Source organism: Lampetra fluviatilis, chromosome 58 (genome assembly GCF_964198595.1).
Source record: "Lampetra fluviatilis chromosome 58, kcLamFluv1.1, whole genome shotgun sequence".
NCBI lineage: Eukaryota > Metazoa > Chordata > Hyperoartia > Petromyzontiformes > Petromyzontidae > Lampetra > Lampetra fluviatilis.
In genome coordinates this window covers 7,876,518-7,897,835 of record NC_136332.1, presented here as the reverse complement: position 1 = coordinate 7,897,835, position 21,318 = coordinate 7,876,518, and the positions used below count along the sequence as shown (strand labels likewise).

The following is a 21,318-nucleotide window of genomic DNA, read 5'->3' as shown; positions in this document are numbered from 1 at the left end:
GCCGGTGGGCGTGGTCTCGTCCGACGGGAGCCAATCACGGGGTCGTGAGCGGTTGTCACCAAGGAGGAGGCCGAGGCTTCGTCTGGCGGGAGGCCTCAGCAGGCCTCAGGAGGGCCCCTTCGCGGGTCGCCTCAGAGATGAGCGACGCAGCGGCGGCGTTCGACGGAGGAGGCGGAGCCCTCCACGAGGAGGGTAGGCGAAGCGGTGTCTCGGTGGTGGTGGGGATCCCGGGGAGACGCGGGGTGGTTTTTAGTTGTTGTTTTTCCGCGAGCGACTCGTCAGGCCTCGGCTCGCCTAGGCAGCCCGCGGGCTTTGAGGCGCCTGCGGCGCCTACGCCGTGAGGGTGTGGAGGAGTTCATTTTGTGTTTAACATTTTCCTCAACTCCGAGACATCTCCTTTACCAGTGGCAAACTATAGTCATAGGTTTTTACCCTTTCAACTGGTACAAAAACTGACACCTTTATACAAGGCATCATGTTTGCAATAACCACAACACAAACAGTCAAGGACAGTGCATATCATTTTCATAGTTTATTTTTGTTTGCATTTTGACTGCTTGTGTTGTGGTTATTGCAAACATGATGCCTTGTATAAAGGTGTCAGTTTTTGTACCAGTTGAAAGGGTAAACCCCTATTACTACTATTTTCCTCAACTCTTTTTGCATTCATCTTCTTGGTTCTGTCGGTAAAGTCACGTAGAGTGGAAATAATAAAATAATAAAAATAAAACATACAGACGCTGTCTTTCCGACAGACCTGTTCTCCACCTGAGGACGGCTGCTTGCGTTGTGGCTGAAACGTCGTGAGAATTTATTTTATTATGTTTTATTTTTATTATTTTATTATTTCCATTCTATCTACGTGACTTTACCGAAAGAACCAAGAAGATGAATCCCTGCAGTCACGAAAGCTTCAAATCGAAATCTTTTTGCATTGTTGGTGTAACGTTCTCACCCCCGTGCCCCTACTGGGCATCGGTTGTCAAAGAGCTTCATAGCTCGTCGGATTCCTCCTGCAGTCTAAATCAAGATTCTGGGTTAGTAGGGTCGAGGCGAGCGGGGGGCTGGGTGGGTGTCTGAAACGTCGTCCACGATCGCTGGCACGCCGTGTCACTCGCTCGTGTCATTTGTTATTCACTGCCACGCCATGTCACTCACTGGCAATGTGACTCACACAATCACACACTCAATGCCACTCACTGACACAATCACACACTCAATGCCACTCACTCACACAATCACACACTCACTGACACAATCACACACTCAATGTCACTCACTGACACTCAATGCCATTCACTGACACAATCACACACTCACTGACACAATCACACACTCAATGTCACTCACTGACACACCATGTACTCACTGACACAATCACACACTCACACACTGACACACCGTGCCACTGACTCACTAAGCCACTCACAGACAATCACACACCATGCCACTCACTGACACAATCACACACTCAATGTCACTCACTGACACAATTGTACTCACTGACACAATCACACACTCACACACTGACACACCGTGCCACTGACACACTAAGCCACTCACAGACAATCACACGCCATGCCACTCACTGATACTGACTCACTGACACAATCACACACTCACTCACACACTGACACACCGTGTCACTGACTCACTAAGCCACTCACAGACAATCACACACCATGCCACTCACTGACACAATCACACACTCCATGTCACTCAATGACACACCATATACTCCCTGACACAATCACACACTCACTCACACACTGACACACCGTGCCACTGACTCACTAAGCCACTCACAGACAATCACACACCATGCCACTCACTGACACAATCACACACTCCATGTCACTCACTGACACACCAAGTCGCTCACTGGCATAATCACACACTTCTAGAGTTGAAGCTTTCGTGACTGCAAGGATTCATACTCTTAGATTTTTTTCGGTAAAGTCACGTAGGTAAAAATAAATAATAAAAATTATAGAAATAATAGAAATAAAATCATACTTGATACAGTAAATTTAGCTGTGACGGTCCCACCTGATGATGGAGACTTGTGTTGCCTCCGAAACGTCGTGATTTATTATTTTATTTCTATTATTCTTTTATTATTTATTTTTACCTATGTGGCTTTACCGAAATAACCTAAGAGTAATCACACACTTAATGTCACTCACCGACACCCTGTCACCGACACACTAAGTCACTCACTGACTCACCATGTCACTCACTGACATAAAATGCCATTCACCGACATAGCCTGCCATTCGCTGACGTACAGTCGGCTGACTTGTGACTGAATTCCGAGGTGGAAATGTGAGGATCGATGATGATGATGTGATGGTGGACATGTGGACAAACGCGGGCTAATGGGTGACTGGTACGGCGACGTTTTGCAACGAAAGGTCCCGCAGCCACTGAGAGTGACGGTCAAACGGTGAAGTCGGTTTGTTTAGCCCACGTGCGGGGCCGTCCATAAATGACGTCACGCGATTTTGGACGATTTTTGACCCCCCCCCTTCGTCACACGGCGTCACAAAAAGTCAGACCCCCCCCCCTCAAATATGACGTCACAAAGCTCTGCCCCCACCACCAAATATAAAACATGCTTCAAATCGCTTTAAACTATTGTCATTGTAGTGCGTATTTAATGTGGCGCTGCACTCTGATGTTGTAGGAGAAAACATCTATCAAAACGTCTATTTAATAAAGTAGAACGCGTTGTCTTTATTTATTAAAAGTTGTGCATTTTGATGTGACGTCACATTTCTCAAACCCACCCCCCTCGTCACACATCGTCACAAATGTCTGACCCTCCCCGCCCCTAGGTGCATGACGTCATTTATGGACGGCCCCTTTGAGCTCGAGACTTGAGTAGTCTCGTTTGGCAGCGTGACCTGGGGCACTAATTACCCTACCAGCCTGGGGGACGATTGGTATCGCCACGTCAACATCTGAATATTTACACTGGGGGAATCCGATAAGCTATTAAGCGCTTTTTCCCCACAGATGTATCATCCCAAATTGAGTAATTTGTGCGTTTGGCAAAATTGGAGGCCTCCCGTGCCACCGACACACAATGAATGGGGCTTGCTGTTGCTAATGACGTCGTGTTTTATCGTCATTATCGCCATCATTATTATGGTTATGCCACCCGCAGAAATAAGCAGGGCGGCCGCTGGATTCTCCACGCAAACTCCAAATATACAGCAGCAGCAGGCGTCATTGTCATGATCGAACCCACGACCTCCTGCATACCAGGCGAGGTAGTTAACATCTCATGGCCACCGTGGTCACCTGCCCGCGGGCGCTCACTGCGGTGGAGCGCGGTGAGGTGGAGGAGTTTTAAACGCCCACGGGCCAAAGTTCAAAGGCCGTCCAATCAGTGGAGGGATGGGTCGGACACCCCCCCCCCCCCCCCCCGTTAGGGAACCAATTGGAGAGGAGCTGGGAAGCAGCCCCCCCCCCGTCTCCGGTTTTCCCCCCCACATCTTGAAACAACGTGGGTTTAAATAAAGTATTTGGATGGTTTTAGCTACTAATGCCCACGTGATGATAAGCCGCTAAATCCAGCCGTCATTTGTGGCCAGGTCGCTTCTGAAAGAGAGCTACTCAGCTCAGTGGACCCTCCCCCCCACTCCCTCTCCCCGCCCCCCTCACCTCTCCCGTCTCTCTCCCTGCCCCCTCTCCTCTCTCCCCACGGGTCCGCTCCCCGCTCTCCGTGCGTGCCCCGTGGCTCTGCGTGGGTGGGGAACAGACGACGATGTGCACAAGTGCGGGCGCTGCCAGGAGGAGTTCAGCAGCCTGGAGGCGTTCATCCAGCACCGGCTGCAGCAGGCGTGCTCGCGGGCGCCAGCCGGCGCTCTGCTACCGCAGCCCTCCGCCAACGAAGGTGGGCAGGTCGTGCTGCGGGCAAGCAGCAGGGAGGGAGATGCCGGGGGGAGGGGTGGGGATGGTGTGGGGGATGATATTGGTGATGAGTAGGTGGGTGATGGTGATGATGATTATGTAAGTGATGGTGTGGGAAATTAGGAGGTGGGTGATGGTGTGGGTGATCAGGAGGTGGATTATGTGGGTGATGGTCTGGGGTGATGAGTAGGTGGGTCATGGTAATGATTATAACGTGGGTGATGATGATGTAGGTTATGAGGATGAGAATTATGTGAGTGATAATGGTGTGGGTGATGATATTTGTGATGGGGATTGTGGGTGATAAAATTAATGATGAGAGTGATGAGAATGATGGAGGTGGTGATGATGATGTGTGCTGAGACTAATTTAGAGGAAAATGTTAGTGATGCGGGTGATGTGGAGACGCAGACAATGGTGAAGTCTTTATAATGATATTCTCCAGTTCCTAGGCATGCAAGATTGCGTGTGTGAGGTTGTACATGTGTGTGCGTTTGTTTTATGACTGTGTGTACGTGTATCTATGTGCGTGACTGTGTAAGTTAGCACGCTGCACTACGAACCCGGCGACCTGAGATCGATTCCCGCTCACGGCCAAGACCAGTGATGATTATCTGAACCGGTACTGGGCCTCTCCTGGGTTGATTCAGCCTCAAATAAGTACCTGGGGAGACAAAGGCGGCCGGGTGCGGTACTGGCCACCTACCCCCTCGTGTGCCGTGCCGACTTGAATAGTTGCTGCTACTCGCAAACAGCACTTGCCCCAACATGCTACATGGGGGACCTTTGTTGACCTTTGTTGACCTTTGTTGACCTTTGTTGACCTTTGTTGACCTTTGTTGACCTTTGTTGACCTTTGTTGCTGTATATGGGCGTCTGCGTATGTTGAACCGCGCGTGTGAATGTCACTCGTGCGTCACCCCAGGCAGCGTCGCACCGCCCGCGAGCGGTGACGTCGACGGAGACGGAGCCGGAGACATCGTCGCCGTGCCGCGGGCGACACGCAGGAGGGCCCGCGCCTCCCCGCCCGGCGACCTGCGTCCGCCTGACTCGGGGGCCGCCACCGCCCCACCGGGGGCGGCGCCGCCCGGCTCCCTGGCGAGCCCCGGACCCAGGCTGGCTGCGCGCGACGGCGCCCCCTTCGTGTGCAGCCTGTGCCCCAAGCAGTTCAAGACGGTGAGAGGCGGGCGGGTGGGCAGTCGGGCAAGCAGGCAGTCGGGCGCGTGGACTGGCGAGCAATCGTGGGGTTGGTCGGGCGGTCGAGCGGACTGTCGGGCGAGCAGGAATCTTAACTCGGATCGCCGGGTTCGTAGCACAGCGCTTACCGCTTACACTACCGTTATGATAATGGCAAAGGAGGTCTCATGACGCTTACACTACTGCTCCCCATAACACTCACTAGCCCACACACGCGCGCACGTACACGCTGCTGCTCTCATCCGCAGGCCGTGATCCTGAAGGCCCACATGGTGACTCACAGCTCCAGCAAGCAATTCCGCTGCACCGTCTGCGCCACGCAGTTCCACACCAAGGGCTCGCTGGTCCGGCACGCGCGGCGCCACACCGGTACGCCAGTGTCGGGGAGCGGTGGGGGGGGGGCGGTGGTGGTTTTGGTGGTGGTGCTGTCATCTCGTGTAGCCCGCATACCCAGCCCACCGCATGCCCAAGCAGCTTCTGTTTCATACTCTTAGGTTTTTTCGGTAAAGTCACTTGATACAGCAATCGTGCTGTGACGGTTCCACCTGAAGACGGAAGCTTGTGTTGCCTCCGAAACGTCGTGATTTATTATTTTATTTCTATTATTTATTATTATTATAAAACATTTTTTACCTACGTGACTTTACCGAAAAAACCTAAGAGTATGAATCCTTGCAGTTACGAAAGCTTCATATCTAGAATCAGCTTCTGTTTGGCCGGATAGAGGGGGCTAAACGGGAGCAGCGCGGTGTCGAGAAGAGATGGAGCTAATGCGGTATGGGAGCATGTGTAGCTGAGTGGACTTGCCGATGACCGGTACCAGCGGTGTCAAGATCGACCTCTGTGGAGGAGGTTCGTGAAGGACGCTGCTGCTGCTGGGCAGTTCGTAGGCAGTCGCGCTCCAGCAACAACGGAGGGCGGAGAAGCGACGCTCACAACAACGAGCGGAGCGCCGGGTGGCTAAAACTCAGAAAGTTGGCACAGCAGAGGGCACAGTGCATCTGCCAGTCATCTCAGTCTGTCAACCCATGGCACCTGCTGGGTCTGTCCAGTGACCTCCTGCTGCCAGCAGCGAGCCTTCGACACTTCACGTGATGTCACCGCCACTTGATGGGGAATGGCGATACATTTCCACGTGATAAGCCACTTCGTTAAGCAATCATTTGTGATAGTTGGGTCGCTTCTGAAAAACATATAACTTCGTGGGCCTTACCCGGTAAAATAAATAACAGATACACAATATTCTCTAACAACAGCACTTGCCCCAGCACCCCACGAGGGACTACACGGGGGATCTTTGTCTCCACGTTTGTCGTGCCAGGCGAGCGTCCGTACGTGTGCAAGGAGTGTGGGCAGGGGTTCCGGGAGTCGGGCGCGCTCAGCCGCCACCTCAAGTCTCTCACGCCGTGCACGGACCGCGCCGTGTACGCCGGGGCGCAGGCCAGGGCCGCCTGCCGGCCTGCGCACACCGCAGCCCAGGGTGAGGAGGAGCAAGCGGGCAGGCAGGCGCGTACACCCACGCATCCGCTCGCTCGCTCACCCACTCGCTCACCCACTCGCTCACCCACCCATCCACTTGCTCACTCGCACACCCACTCGCTCACCCACCCATCCGCTTGCTCGCTCGCTCACCCACTCGCGAACCCACCCATCCGCTTGCTCGCTCGACACGTCACCCGTTCGCTCGCCCACTCGCTAACCCACTCATCCGCTCAACACTCGCCCGCTCGCTCGACACTCACCCACCCACCCACTCCCTCACTAACCCACCCATCTACTCGCCCACCCACTCAAGTACACTTGCGATACACTCGCCCGCCCTGCTCACCCACCCTGCTCACCCACCCTGCTCACCCACCCTGCTCACCCACCCTGCTCACCCACCTTTCCCACCGTCTCCCGTTTGCCCGCTGGCAGCCGAGAAAGCCGCGGAGATGCCGGAGTCCGGCGCCACTGGCACCGATGCCGCCGTGGGGAGCGCTGGCGACGTGGCGAGCACTGGCGACACGGGGAGCGCTGGCGCTGTAGCGAGCACTGACGCCGTGGGTAGCGCTGGCGACACCTACGTCTTGCTGATAACCCCGGTGACGCACGACGAGAAGGTAGGGAGGGGTCGCCACCCGAGCGGCGCGTGTGGGGCGGCGCGTCTCGTCCGGCTGGCCCGCCCTGGTTAATACTGCAGGTGTCCCTTCATCGTCGTCATAATCATGCACTGCATGATTATGACTGAACACATTCCTGCTGCGGAGGGAGCTGGTAGGAACGTTGGGTTGCTCGGTCAATGGCCAGGGTCAACGGCGGCGTGGTGTATTCCGCAAATATGCTCGACTGTGAGGGCGGGCACAAGCCGGCGTGAGTAGGTTAAACGTTGAGTTTTATAAGGGCACCACGGAGTGACCAGCCCCTCCCCACCCAGCCCCACCCCTCCCACCCCCCACCCAGCCCCACCCTCCCCACCCAGCCCCTCCCCACCCTCCCCACCCAGCCCCTCCCCACCCAGCCCCTCCCTGCACGACGGACACAATAATCCCCTGTGGGCTGGTGTAACCAGGAGGTTCCTACCAGTATAATGTAGTGTGTGTGTAGTGTGTATATACTGTGTTTCACAAGCATAGAGAAAGGAGGGCATGACTGTGGCCGAGAACACCCGAAGCTTCAGAACAGGTAGCTTCCACACAGCGTTACGCAGCCGATGGAAAGATAATGCCGCCTGACTGATTCGGCAGTGAGACCTCTGCTGTCAAACCAGAGCTGGCCATAAGGAAACATGGACCCCTCTAATGGAACACCTGCACGAATTAGAAACATTCAGGCTGGCCTGCTTACAGTCCATTCTGGATTTAACCAGACTGGATTGTGTGAGGAGCTCACAAATCCTTGAAAGATCTCTGGCGGGCAAGGCCGCGTTGGCTGTGTCACGTAGCCTGCATGCCAGCCACCGTATGCCCAAGCAGCTTCTGTTTGGCCGAATAGAGGGGGCTAAATGGGCATGACAGGGGCTAGAAAAAAGATGGACTGATGCGGTAAAGGAGGATGTGTCAAGGTCGGCCTCTGTCGAGAAGGCTCATGTAGGATGCTCCTGGGCAGTCTGCCCTCCACTGTTGTTGGAGGGCGAGGAGCGACGCTCACAACAACGAGTGGAGCGCCGGGCGGCTAAAGCACAGCAAGTTGTCACAGTTGGGGGCACAACTGGTGCATCTGTCATCTCAGTCAACCCTTGGCATCTGCTGTGTCTGTCCCGTGACCTCTTGCCAGCCGCGAACCTTCGCCACTTCACGTGCCTGGCACTGGCGCCGTGGTGACATCACCGCCACTAAGTGGAGAATGGCGGCTGTTGCTGTAGTATGGATGTAGTGTGTGTAATTATAGTATGTGTGTGTGTATGATGGCACAGTGTGTGTGTGTGATTATGATCCCGATGATGAGAGACGTCGCCTCCGCCCGTCACCTCATCTGTAGGGAGGCAGCAGCTGTGGCGATGACAAGGAGGGGAGCTCTTCCATCGGCCAGGGCGGCTCTGCCGCTGCGGACGCCACGATTGGTCAGCATCGTCCGGAGGAGCCCAACCTGATTGGCCGAGCAATGAAGAACTCTGGCATCCAGGAGGCGAGGGCGGCGCCCCATCTGCCTGGCTCTGCTCGGCCAATCGAAACGGAAGATTTGGCCGGAAACGAGGGGGCGGGGCCTCGGGAGGGGGCGGAGCCGGAGGAAGGGGCGGAGCTCGCTCCGGAGGCTCGACCAATGGAGACGCAGACGCCTGCCGACGTCGTGGGGTCCGCGGAGGAGGAGGTGCGGCAACGGGAAGAGGAGAGCGACGATTTGAACTCGGCAAGTAGTCCGGCAGTGCCGGCAGCGGGTGTGCAAAGCACCCGGTCAGCTGCTCACAGCCACTCGCCTTACCGCCCACTCACACACCCTACCACTAACACATTCACTCATCCGCTCACACACCCTGTCACACACTCACACACCATGCCACTAACACGCCCCGTCACCCACACACTCGCACAACATGCCACTCACACAACATGCCACTAACACGCCCCGTCACCCACCCACTCACACAACATGCCACGAACACGCCCCGTCACCCACCCACTCACACAACATGCCACTCACACAACATGCCACTCACACGCCCCGTCACTCACACACACATTCTGCCACACACTCACACACCATTCCACACACTCACACACCATGCCACTCACTCGCCCCGTCACCCACACACTCACACACCCTGCCACTAACACGCCCTGTCGCACACTCACTTACACACCATGCCACAAACACACCCACTCATCCGCTCACACACCATGCCACAAACACGCCCACTCATCCGCTCACACACCATGCCACTAACACGCCCACTCATCCGCTCACACACCCTGCATACACTCTCACCACCCGCTCACTCACACACTCGCACGCGTGCGTGTGCTCACTCGCCCCTCCGTGTGCCATGCGTGTGGCGAGTGCAGGGTGGGGGCGGTGACGGTGCCGGGCGGCTGTCCCGGCACACCGAGCCGTGCCCCTACTGCCACAAGCGCTTCCGCGGGCACCGCTACCTCCAGATGCACATCCACGGACACAGAGGTGCATCCCGCCACACACACACAAAGAGAAAGATCCCCCGTGTAGCCTTAACAGACTGTTTGGGCAAGTGCTGTTAGCGATGACCTATGAACGCTGGCACGGTACACGAGGGGGTGGGTGGCCAACACCACGCTCGGCCGCCTTTGTCTTCCCAGTGGTGATGTTTACACACCACACCAGGTACTCATTTGGGGCTGAGTCGACCTAAGGGAGGCCCATGATCGGTTCAGAAATTTATCGTCACTGGTGTTGGCCGTTAGTGGGAATCGCCAGGTTTGTAGCGCAGCGCGCTAACCGCTACACCATCACTCCCCACACACACATGCTCACCACACTGCACAACTACGCACACGCGCCTCACACGCACCACACACACCACACACTACATACACACCACACATGCGCTCAACATACACGCACTCCCACTTACCAATACCCACCATTCACCACTAAGTGACGGTGACGTCACCACTGCGCCTGTGCCAGGCCAGGTGCACTTTGAGGCCACGCGAAGTGTCGAAGGCTCGCTGACGGGAGGTCAAGGGACAGACCCTGCAGGTGCCATGGGTTGGCTGAATGAGATGACCGGCAGCTGCACCACCAGCTGCTGTACCCCCCCCCACACTGTGCCGACTTGCTGCGTCGGCGCTCACGCTCGCCCGTTCTCGCCGCACCCCTCCCTCCCTCCCTCGCCGGTGCGCCAGCGGCCCAGCGCGCCGAGGCCAGCCCCAACGTGTGCGCCGTGTGCGGCAAGTCGTTCGTGACGGTGTCCGTGCTGCGCAAGCACCTGGCGGCCCACGGTGGGGAGCGGCGCTACCGCTGCGGCGAGTGCGGCAAGCTGTACAAGTGCGTGGCGCACGTGCGCGACCACATGCGCGCCCACTCGGAGTCGCGCCCCTTCCCCTGTGGCGCCTGCGGCAAGAACTTCAAGACCAAGGTGGGGAGGGGGGGTGGGGGGAGACGGAGCGAGGAAGGGCAGGGAGCTGGAGGGAGGGGGGGGCGAGGGGGGGGCGAGGGGGGGGCGAGGGGGGGGGCGAGGGGGCGGCGAGGGGGGCGGCGAGGGGGGGGCGAGGGGGGGCGGCGAGGGGGGGGGCGGCGAGGGGGGGGCGGCGAGGGGGGGGGCGAGGGGGGGGGGGCGAGGGGGGGGGGGCGAGGGGGGGGGGCGAGGGGGGGGGGGCGAGGGGGGGGGTTAAAGAAACTTGGGAAGATGGAAATGGAGGGAGGGGCAAGGGGAGGGAGACGTAGGGATGGAGGGGGAGGGTGCAAGAGGGCGGGGTGGGAAGTCCCTGGTGACGTGTGCGGGGCACGGTGGAGCGGTGTGGTACCCCACCCACGTGGGACACCCTCGGTGGTGGTTGTGGCAATGGTGACGCCCCGCATGACGCCCTGTGTGTGGTGGTGTGCTTGTGTGGGTGACACCGTGGCGCTGTGGTGTGGTCGGCGTGTGTGATGGTGTGTGCGTGGTGGCCTGGCACAAGCGTCGTGGTGACGAATGGCGGTTGTTGTTGTTGCTGCGTGGTGGCGGCACTGCGTACCCCGTGCCCCCCCCCCCCCCACGTGTAACCCCCCCTCCCATGTGACGTTGTGTACGATGGTGCCGCCCCCCCCCCCCCCCCGTGTGACCCCACGTGACCCCACGTGACACCTCGACCACCGCCTGCGCGTGTGCGACGCCCCCCACGTGACTCCCCCTCCCCCCTCTCCCCCTCGCCCCTCGCCCGTGCACCTGCAGCACGCGCTGCAGGTGCACGAGCGCACGCACGGCCAGGTGAAGCCGCACGCTTGCCCCGACTGCCCCGCGCGCTTCCGCGAGCGCGCCTCGCTGGTGCGCCACCGCCGCCAGCACACGGGCGAGCGGCCCTTCCCGTGCCCGCGCTGCTCCCGCTCCTTCGCCGAGCACGGCACCCTCAACCGGCACCTGCGTGCCAAAGGTGGGGACCCGGAGAACTCGGCACCAACCAAAAGCAGAAGCCACCAACCCACTGGCTCACTCACGGCTCACCCAGCCACCCACTGGCTCACTCACGGCTCACCCAGCCACCCACTGGCTCACTCACGGCTCACCCAGCCACCTACTCGCCCACCCACTCACCCACTCACCCACTCACCCACCCACCCACTCACCCACCCACTCACCCACCCACTCACCCACCCACTCACCCACCCACCCAGCCACCCACCCAGCCACTCACCCACCCAGCCACTCACCCACCCACTCACCCATCCACCCACAACTCAACCCACCCACTCACCCACCTACCCACAATTCACTCGCCCACAACTCAATCACCCTTACACTCGCACACCGACCCACAACTCAACCACACGCCCCCATTCACGCGCCGACACAAAACTCGACTGCGCGTCCACCCGCCCACTCACGCACCTACCCCACTACTGATGGTGACAGTTATGATGATTTTGATAATGATGAGGGATGCTGGTGATGATGATGACTAAGAGGATGATGATGATGGTGTTGATGATGATGACGAGGATGTTGATGACGATGACGACGATGGTTATGACGGTGGTTATGACGACGACGATGGTGTTGAGCTGATTGCCCCTCTCCCCCAGGCGGTTGCTCTCTGGGCCCCAGTGCCCCTCCCCATGGCGCCCCCTGCAGGGCCCCCCCCCTCCCGCTGGGCCCCCCCACGGAGGGGACGGAGGGGATGGAGGGGATGGAGGGGATGGAGGGGAGGGGCCACGAGGGGGACGAGCCGCTGCTGGGCGAGGACCCCACGGCCGTGCTGGTGGAGTTCTCCTCGGTGGTGGCCGACACGCAGGAGTACATCATTCACGTGCGTCACACACACACACACACACGTGCGTCACACACACACACACGTGCGTCGCACACACACACACGTGCGTCGCACACACACACACGTGCGTCGCACACACACACACGTGCGTCGCACACACACACACGTGCGTCGCACACACACACACACGTGCGTCACACACACACACACGTGTGTCACACACACACACACACGTGTGTCACACACACACACACACACACGTGCGTCACACACACACACACGTGTGTCACACACACACACACACGTGCGTCACACACACACACACGTGTGTCACACACACACACACACGTGCGTCACACACACACACACGTGCGTCACACACACACACACGTGTGTCACACACACACACACACGTGCGTCACACACACACACACGTGCGTCGCACACACACACACGTGCTGGTGGAGTTCTCCTCCGTGGTGGCCGACACGCAGGAGTACATCATTCACGTGCGTCACACACACACACACACACACGCGTCACACACACACGTGCGTCACACACACACACGTGCGTCACACACACACACGTGCGTCACACACACACACGTGCGTCACACACACACACACACACGTGCGTCACACACACACACGCGTCACACACACACACGTGCGTCACACACACACACACGCGTCACACACACACGTGCGTCACACACACACGTGCGTCACACACACACACACGCGTCACACACACACACACGTGCGTCACACACACACACGTGCGTCACACACACACACGTGCGTCACACACACACACGTGCGTCACACACACACACGTGCGTCACACACACACACACACACGTGCGTCACACACACACGCGTCACACACACACACGTGCGTCACACACACACACACGCGTCACACACACACGTGCGACACGTGCGTCACACACACACACACGCGTCACACACACACACACGTGCGTCACACACACACACGTGCGTCACACACACACACGTGCGTCACACACACACACGTGCGTCACACACACACACGTGCGTCACACACACACACACACACGTGCGTCACACACACACACGCGTCACACACACACACGTGCGTCACACACACACACACGCGTCACACACACACGTGCGTCACACACACACGTGCGTCACACACACACACACACGCGTCACACACACACACACGTGCGTCACATACACACACACACACGTGCGTCTCACACACACGCGTGCGTCACACACACACGTGCGTCACACACACACACACGCATCACACACACACACACGTGCGTCACATACACACACACACACGTGCGTCTCACACACACGCGTGCGTCACACACACACGTGCTGGTGGAGTTCTCCTCCGTGGTGGCCGACACCCAGGAGTACATCATACACGTGCGTCACACACACACGTGCGTCACACACACACACGTGCGTCACACACACGCGTCACACACACGCGTCACACAGACACGCGTCACACACACACACGTGCGTCACACACACACACGTGCGTCACACACACACGTGCCACACACACACGTGCGTCACACACACACACACGCGTCACACACACACACGTGCGTCACACACACACACACGTGCGTCACACACACACACGTGCGTCACACACACACACACGTGCGTCACACACACACGTGCGTCACACACACGTGCGTCACACACACACGTGCCACACACACACACGTGTGTCACACACACATACACGTGCCACACACACACGTGCCACACACACACACGTGTGTCACACACACATACTCGTGCCACACACACACACGTGCGTCACACACACACGTGCCACACACACACACGTGCGTCACACACACAGGAGTACATCATACACGAGCGTCACACACACACACACGTGCGTCACACACACACACACACTAGCCAGCACCGCGCCCGGCCGCCTTTGTCTCCCCAGTGCTGATGTTTACATACCGCACCAGGCGCCCACCTAGGGGAGGCCTGGGACCAGCTCAGATGTGTGCCCCTGTTATTGTTTGTGAGTGAGAATTGAACTCGGGTCGCCGGGTTCGTAGCGCAGTACGATGACCACTGCACCGCACGTACTAATGTACCGTAGACGCACTCGTGTGTGCCTGACCCCTACCCCGACCCCGACCTGACCCCGACTTGACCCCGACCCCGTGCTGTCACGCAGGCAGGGCAGGCGGAGGAGAGGGAGCACAGCCCCAACTTCATGCAGAGGATGGTGAGAGACGCTTTCCCTGCTTCACCACCACCACCACCACAGCCTCACCACCACCACCACAGCCTCACCACCACCACCACCACAGCTTCACCACCACCACCACCACAGCTTCACCACCACCACCACAGCCTCACCACCACCACCACCACCACCACAGCTTCACCACCACCTCACCACCACCACCACAGCCTCACCACCACCACAGCCTCACCACCACCACCACAGCCTCACCACCACCACCACCACCACAGCTTCACCACCACCACCACAGCTTCACCACCACCACCACAGCCTCACCACCACCACCACCACAGCCTCACCACCACCACCACCACAGCTTCACCACCACCACCACCACCACAGCTTCACCACCACCACAGCTTCACCACCACCACCACCACAGCCTCACCACCACCACAGCCTCACCACCACCACCACCACCACAGCTTCACCACCACCACCACCACAGCTTCACCACCACCACCACCACCACCACAGCCTCACCACCACCACCACAGCTTCACCACCACCACCACCACCACAGCTTCACCACCACCACCACCACCACCACAGCCTCACCACCACAGCCTCACCACCACCACCACAGCCTCACCACCACCACAGCCTCACCACCACCACCACCACCACCACAGCCTCACCACCACCACCACCACCACCACAGCCTCACCACCACCACCACAGCCTCACCACCACCACCACCACAGCCTCACCACCACCACCACAGCCTCACCACCACCACCACAGCCTCACCACCACCACCACCACAGCCTCACCACCACCACCACCACAGCCTCACCACCACCACCACCACCACAGCCTCACCACCACCACCACAGCTTCACCACCACCACCACCACAGCTTCACCACCACCACCACCACAGCTTCACCACCACCACCACAGCCTCACCACCACCACCACCACCACCACCACAGCTTCACCACCACAGCCTCACCACCACCACCACAGCCTCACCACCACCACAGCCTCACCACCACCACCACAGCCTCACCACCACCACCACCACCACAGCTTCACCACCACCACCACAGCTTCACCACCACCACCACAGCCTCACCACCACCACCACCACAGCCTCACCACCACCACCACCACAGCTTCACCACCACCACCACCACAGCTTCACCACCACCACAGCTTCACCACCACCACCACCACAGCCTCACCACCACCACAGCCTCACCACCACCACCACCACCACAGCTTCACCACCACCACCACCACAGCTTCACCACCACCACCACCACCACCACAGCCTCACCACCACCACCACAGCTTCACCACCACCACCACCACCACAGCTTCACCACCACCACCACCACCACAGCCTCACCACCACAGCCTCACCACCACCACCACAGCCTCACCACCACCACAGCCTTCACCACCACCACCACCACCACAGCCTCACCACCACCACCACCACCACCACAGCCTCACCACCACCACCACAGCCTCACCACCACCACCACCACAGCCTCACCACCACCACCACCACAGCCTCACCACCACCACCACCACCACAGCCTCACCACCACCACCACAGCTTCACCACCACCACCACCACCACAGCTTCACCACCACCACCACCACAGCCTCACCACCACCACAGCCTCACCACCACCACCACCACCACCACAGCCTCACCACCACCACCACAGCCCTCACCACCACCACCACCACAGCCTCACCACCACCACCAGAGCCTCACCACCACCACCACCACCACAGCCTCACCACCACCACCACAGCCTCACCACCACCACAGCCTCACCACCACCACCACCACCACAGCCTCACCACACCACCACCACCACCACAGCCTCACCACCACCACCACCACAGCTTCACCACCACCACCACAGCCTCACCACCACCACCACAGCCTCACCACCACCACCACAGCCTCACCACCACCACCACAGCCTCACCACCACCACCACAGCCTCACCACCACCACCACAGCCTCACCACCACCACCACAGCCTCACCACCACCACCACAGCCTCACCACCACCACCACCACCACAGCCTCACCACCACCACCACAGCCCTCACCACCACCACAGCCTCACCACCACCACCACCACCACAGCCTCACCACCACCACCACCACCACAGCCTCACCACCACCACCACCACAGCTTCACCACCACCACCACCACAGCTTCACCACCACCACCACCACCACCACAGCCTCACCACCACCACAGCCTCACCACCACCACCACAGCCTCACCACCACCACCACAAGCCTCACCACCACCACCACCACAGCCTCACCACCACCACCACAGCCTCACCACCACCACCACAGCCTCACCACCACCACAGCCTCACCACCACCACCACCACCACCACAGCCTCACCACCACCACCACAGCCTCACCACCACCACCACCACCACCACCACAGCTTCACCACCACCACCACCACAGCCTCACCACCACCACCACAGCCTCACCACCACCACCACAGCCTCACCACCACCACCACCACAGCCTCACCACCACCACCACCACCACCACCACAGCCTCACCACCACCACAGCTTCACCACCACCACAGCCTCACCACCACCACCACAGCCTCACCACCACCACAGCCTCACCACCACAGCCTCACCACCACCACCACAGCCTCACCACCACCACAGCCTCACCACCACCACCACCACCACCACAGCCTCACCACCACCACCACCACCACAGCCTCACCACCACCACCACAGCCTCACCACCACCACCACCACAGCCTCACCACCACCACCACCACAGCCTCACCACCACCACCACCACCACAGCCTCACCACCACCACCACAGCTTCACCACCACCACCACCACCACAGCTTCACCACCACCACCACCACAGCCTCACCACCACCACAGCCTCACCACCACCACCACCACCACAGCCTCACCACCACCACCACAGCCTCACCACCACCACCACCACAGCCTCACCACCACCACCAGAGCCTCACCACCACCACCACCACCACAGCCTCACCACCACCACCACAGCCTCACCACCACCACAGCCTCACCACCACCACCACCACCACCACAGCCTCACCACCACCACCACCACAGCCTCACCACCACCACCACCACAGCTTCACCACCACCACAGCCTCACCACCACCACCACAGCCTCACCACCACCACCACAGCCTCACCACCCACCACCACAGCCTCACCACCACCACCACAGCCTCACCACCACCACCACAGCCTCACCACCACCACCACAGCCTCACCCACCACCACCACAGCCTCACCACCACCACACAGCCTCACCACCACACCACACCACAGCCACACCACCCACCACCACACAGCCTCACCACACCTCACCACCACCACACAGCCTCACCCACCACCAACCACCACAGCCTCACCACCACCACCACCACAGCCTCACCACCACACCACCACAGCCTCACCACCAACACCACCACAGCCTCACCACCACCACACCACAGCCTCACCACCACCACCACCACAGCCTCACACCACCACCACAGCCACCACCACCACACCACACCACCACCACAGCCACCACAGCACCACCACCACCACCAGCCACACCACCACCACCACAGCCTCACACCACCACCACCACCACCACAGCCTCACCACCACCACCACACCACACAGCCTCACCACCACCACCACCACCACAGCCTCACCACCACCACAGCCTCACACCACCACCACCAAGCCTCACCACCACCACCACCACAGCCTCACCACCACCCACCACACCCACAGCCTCACCACCACCACAGCCTCACCACCACCACCACAGCCTCACCACCACCACCACAGCCTCACCACCACCACCACAGCCTCACCACCACCACCACAGCTCACCACCACCACCACAGCCTCACCACCACAGCCACCACAGCCTCACCACCACCACCACAGCCTCACCACCACCACCACCACAGCCTCACCACCACCACCACCACAGCCTCACCACCACCACCACCACCACAGCCTCACCACCACCACCACCACCACAGCCTCACCACCACCACCACAGCCTCACCACCACCACCACCACAGGCTCACCACCACCACCACAGCCTCACCACCACCACAGCCTCACCACCACCACAGCCTCACCACCACCACCACCACCACCACAGCTTCACCACCACCACCACCACAGCCTCACCACCACCACCACCACTCACACCACCACCACAGCCTCACCACCACCACCACAGCCTCACCACCACCACCACCACCACAGCCTCACCACCACCACCACCACCACAGCCTCACCACCACAGCCTCACCACCACCACCACAGCCTCACCACCACCACAGCCTCACCACCACCACCACCACCACAGCCTCACCACCACCACCACCACCACCACAGCCTCACCACCACCACCACAGCCTCACCACCACCACCACCACAGCCTCACACCACCACCACCACAGCCTCACCACCACCACCACCACAGCCTCACCACCACCACCACCACAGCCTCACCACCACCACCACCACAGCCTCACCACCACCACCACCACAGCCTCACCACCACCACAGCCTCACCACCACCACCACCACCACCACAGCCTCACCACCACCACCACAGCCTCACCACCACCACCACCACAGCCTCACCACCACCACCACAGCCTCACCACCACCACCACCACCACCACAGCCTCACCACCACCACCACAGCCTCACCACCACCACAGCCTCACCACCACCACCCACCACCACCACAGCCTCACCACCACCACCACCACAGCCTCACCACCACCACCACCACAGCCTCACCACCACCACCACAAGCCTCACCACCACCACCACAGCCTCACCACACCACCACCACAGCCTCACCACCACCACCACAGCCTCACCACCACCACCACAGCCTCACCACCACCACCACCACCACAGCCTCCACCACCACCACCACAGCCTCACCACCACCACCACCACAGCCTCACCACCACCACCACAGCCTCACCACCACCACCACCACCACAGCCTCACCACCACCACCACAGCCTCACCACCACCACAGCCTCACCACCACCACCACCACCACAGCCTCACCACCACCACCACCACCACAGCCTCACCACCACCACCACCACAGCCTCACCACCACCACCACCACAGCCTCACCACCACCACCACCGACCACAGCCTCACCACCACCACAGCCTCACCACCACCACAGCCTCACCACCACCACCACCACAGCCTCACCACCACCACCACAGCCTCACACCACCACCACCACCACAGCCTCACCACCACCACCACAGCCTCACCACCACCACAGCCTCACCACCACCACCACCACCACCACAGCCTCACCACCACACCACCACAGCCTCACCACCACCACCACCACCCACCACCAGCCCTACACCACACCACCACCACAGCCTCACCACCACCACAGCCACCCTCACCACCACCACCACAGCCTCACCACCACCACCACCACAGCCTCACCACCACCACCACCACCCACCTCACCACCACCACAGCTCACCACCACCACCACCAGCCTCACCACCACCACAGCCTCACCCCACCACCACAGCCTCACCACCACCACCACAGCCTCACCACCACCACCACAGCCTCACCACCACCCACCACCACAGCCTCACCACCACCACCACAGCCTCACCACCACCACCACCACCACAGCCTCACCACCACCACCACCACAGCCTCACCACCACCACCACCACCACAGCCTCACCACCACCACCACCACAGCCTCACCACCACCACCACCACAGCTCACCACCACCACCACAGCCTCACCACCACCACCACAGCCTCACCACCACCACCACCACCACCACCACAGCCTCACCACCACCACCCACCACAGCTCACCACCACCACCACCACCACAGCCTCACCACCACCACCACCACCACAGCCTCACCACCACCACCACAGCCTCACCACCACCACCACCACAGCCTCACCACCACCACCACCACAGCCTCACCACCACCACCACAGCCTCACCACCACCACCACCACAGCCTCACCACCACCACCACAGCCTCACCACCACCACCACAGCCTCACCACCACCACCACCACAGCCTCACCACCACCACCACACACAGCCTCACCACCACCACCACCACAGCTCACCACCACCACAGCCTCACCACCACCACCACCACAGCCTCACCACCCACCACAGCCTCACCACCACCACCACCACAGCCTCACCACCACCACCACCACAGCCTCACCACCACCACCACCACAGCCTCACCACCACCACCACAGCTTCACCACCACCACCACCACCACAGCCTCACCACCACCACCACCACCACCACAGCCTCACCACCACCACAGCCTCACCACCACCACCACAGCCTCACCACCACCACAGCCTCACCACCACCACCACCACCACAGCCTCACCACCACCACCACCACCACCACAGCCTCACCACCACCACCACAGCCTCACCACCACCACCACCACAGCCTCACCACCACCA

At 60.0% G+C, this 21,318-nt stretch overlaps 1 protein-coding gene across 1 annotated transcript in view; it reads left to right on the top strand.

Annotated features, from left to right (window-relative positions):
* Positions 1-57: 57 nt before the first annotated feature.
* The window catches only part of LOC144950482 (uncharacterized), a 30,974-nt gene continuing 9,713 nt past the window's right edge, over positions 58-21,318 (top strand). The window contains exons 1-12 of the mRNA XM_078880613.1: positions 58-192; positions 3,767-3,901; positions 4,844-5,094; positions 5,364-5,484; positions 6,437-6,595; positions 7,033-7,217; positions 8,575-8,943; positions 9,597-9,711; positions 10,416-10,648; positions 11,444-11,642; positions 12,292-12,515; positions 14,700-14,750. Of these exons, the coding sequence (XP_078736739.1) occupies positions 138-192; positions 3,767-3,901; positions 4,844-5,094; positions 5,364-5,484; positions 6,437-6,595; positions 7,033-7,217; positions 8,575-8,943; positions 9,597-9,711; positions 10,416-10,648; positions 11,444-11,642; positions 12,292-12,515; positions 14,700-14,750 (2,097 nt within the window). The 5' untranslated portion in view covers positions 58-137. The remainder of the gene's footprint in view (positions 193-3,766; positions 3,902-4,843; positions 5,095-5,363; positions 5,485-6,436; positions 6,596-7,032; positions 7,218-8,574; positions 8,944-9,596; positions 9,712-10,415; positions 10,649-11,443; positions 11,643-12,291; positions 12,516-14,699; positions 14,751-21,318) is intronic.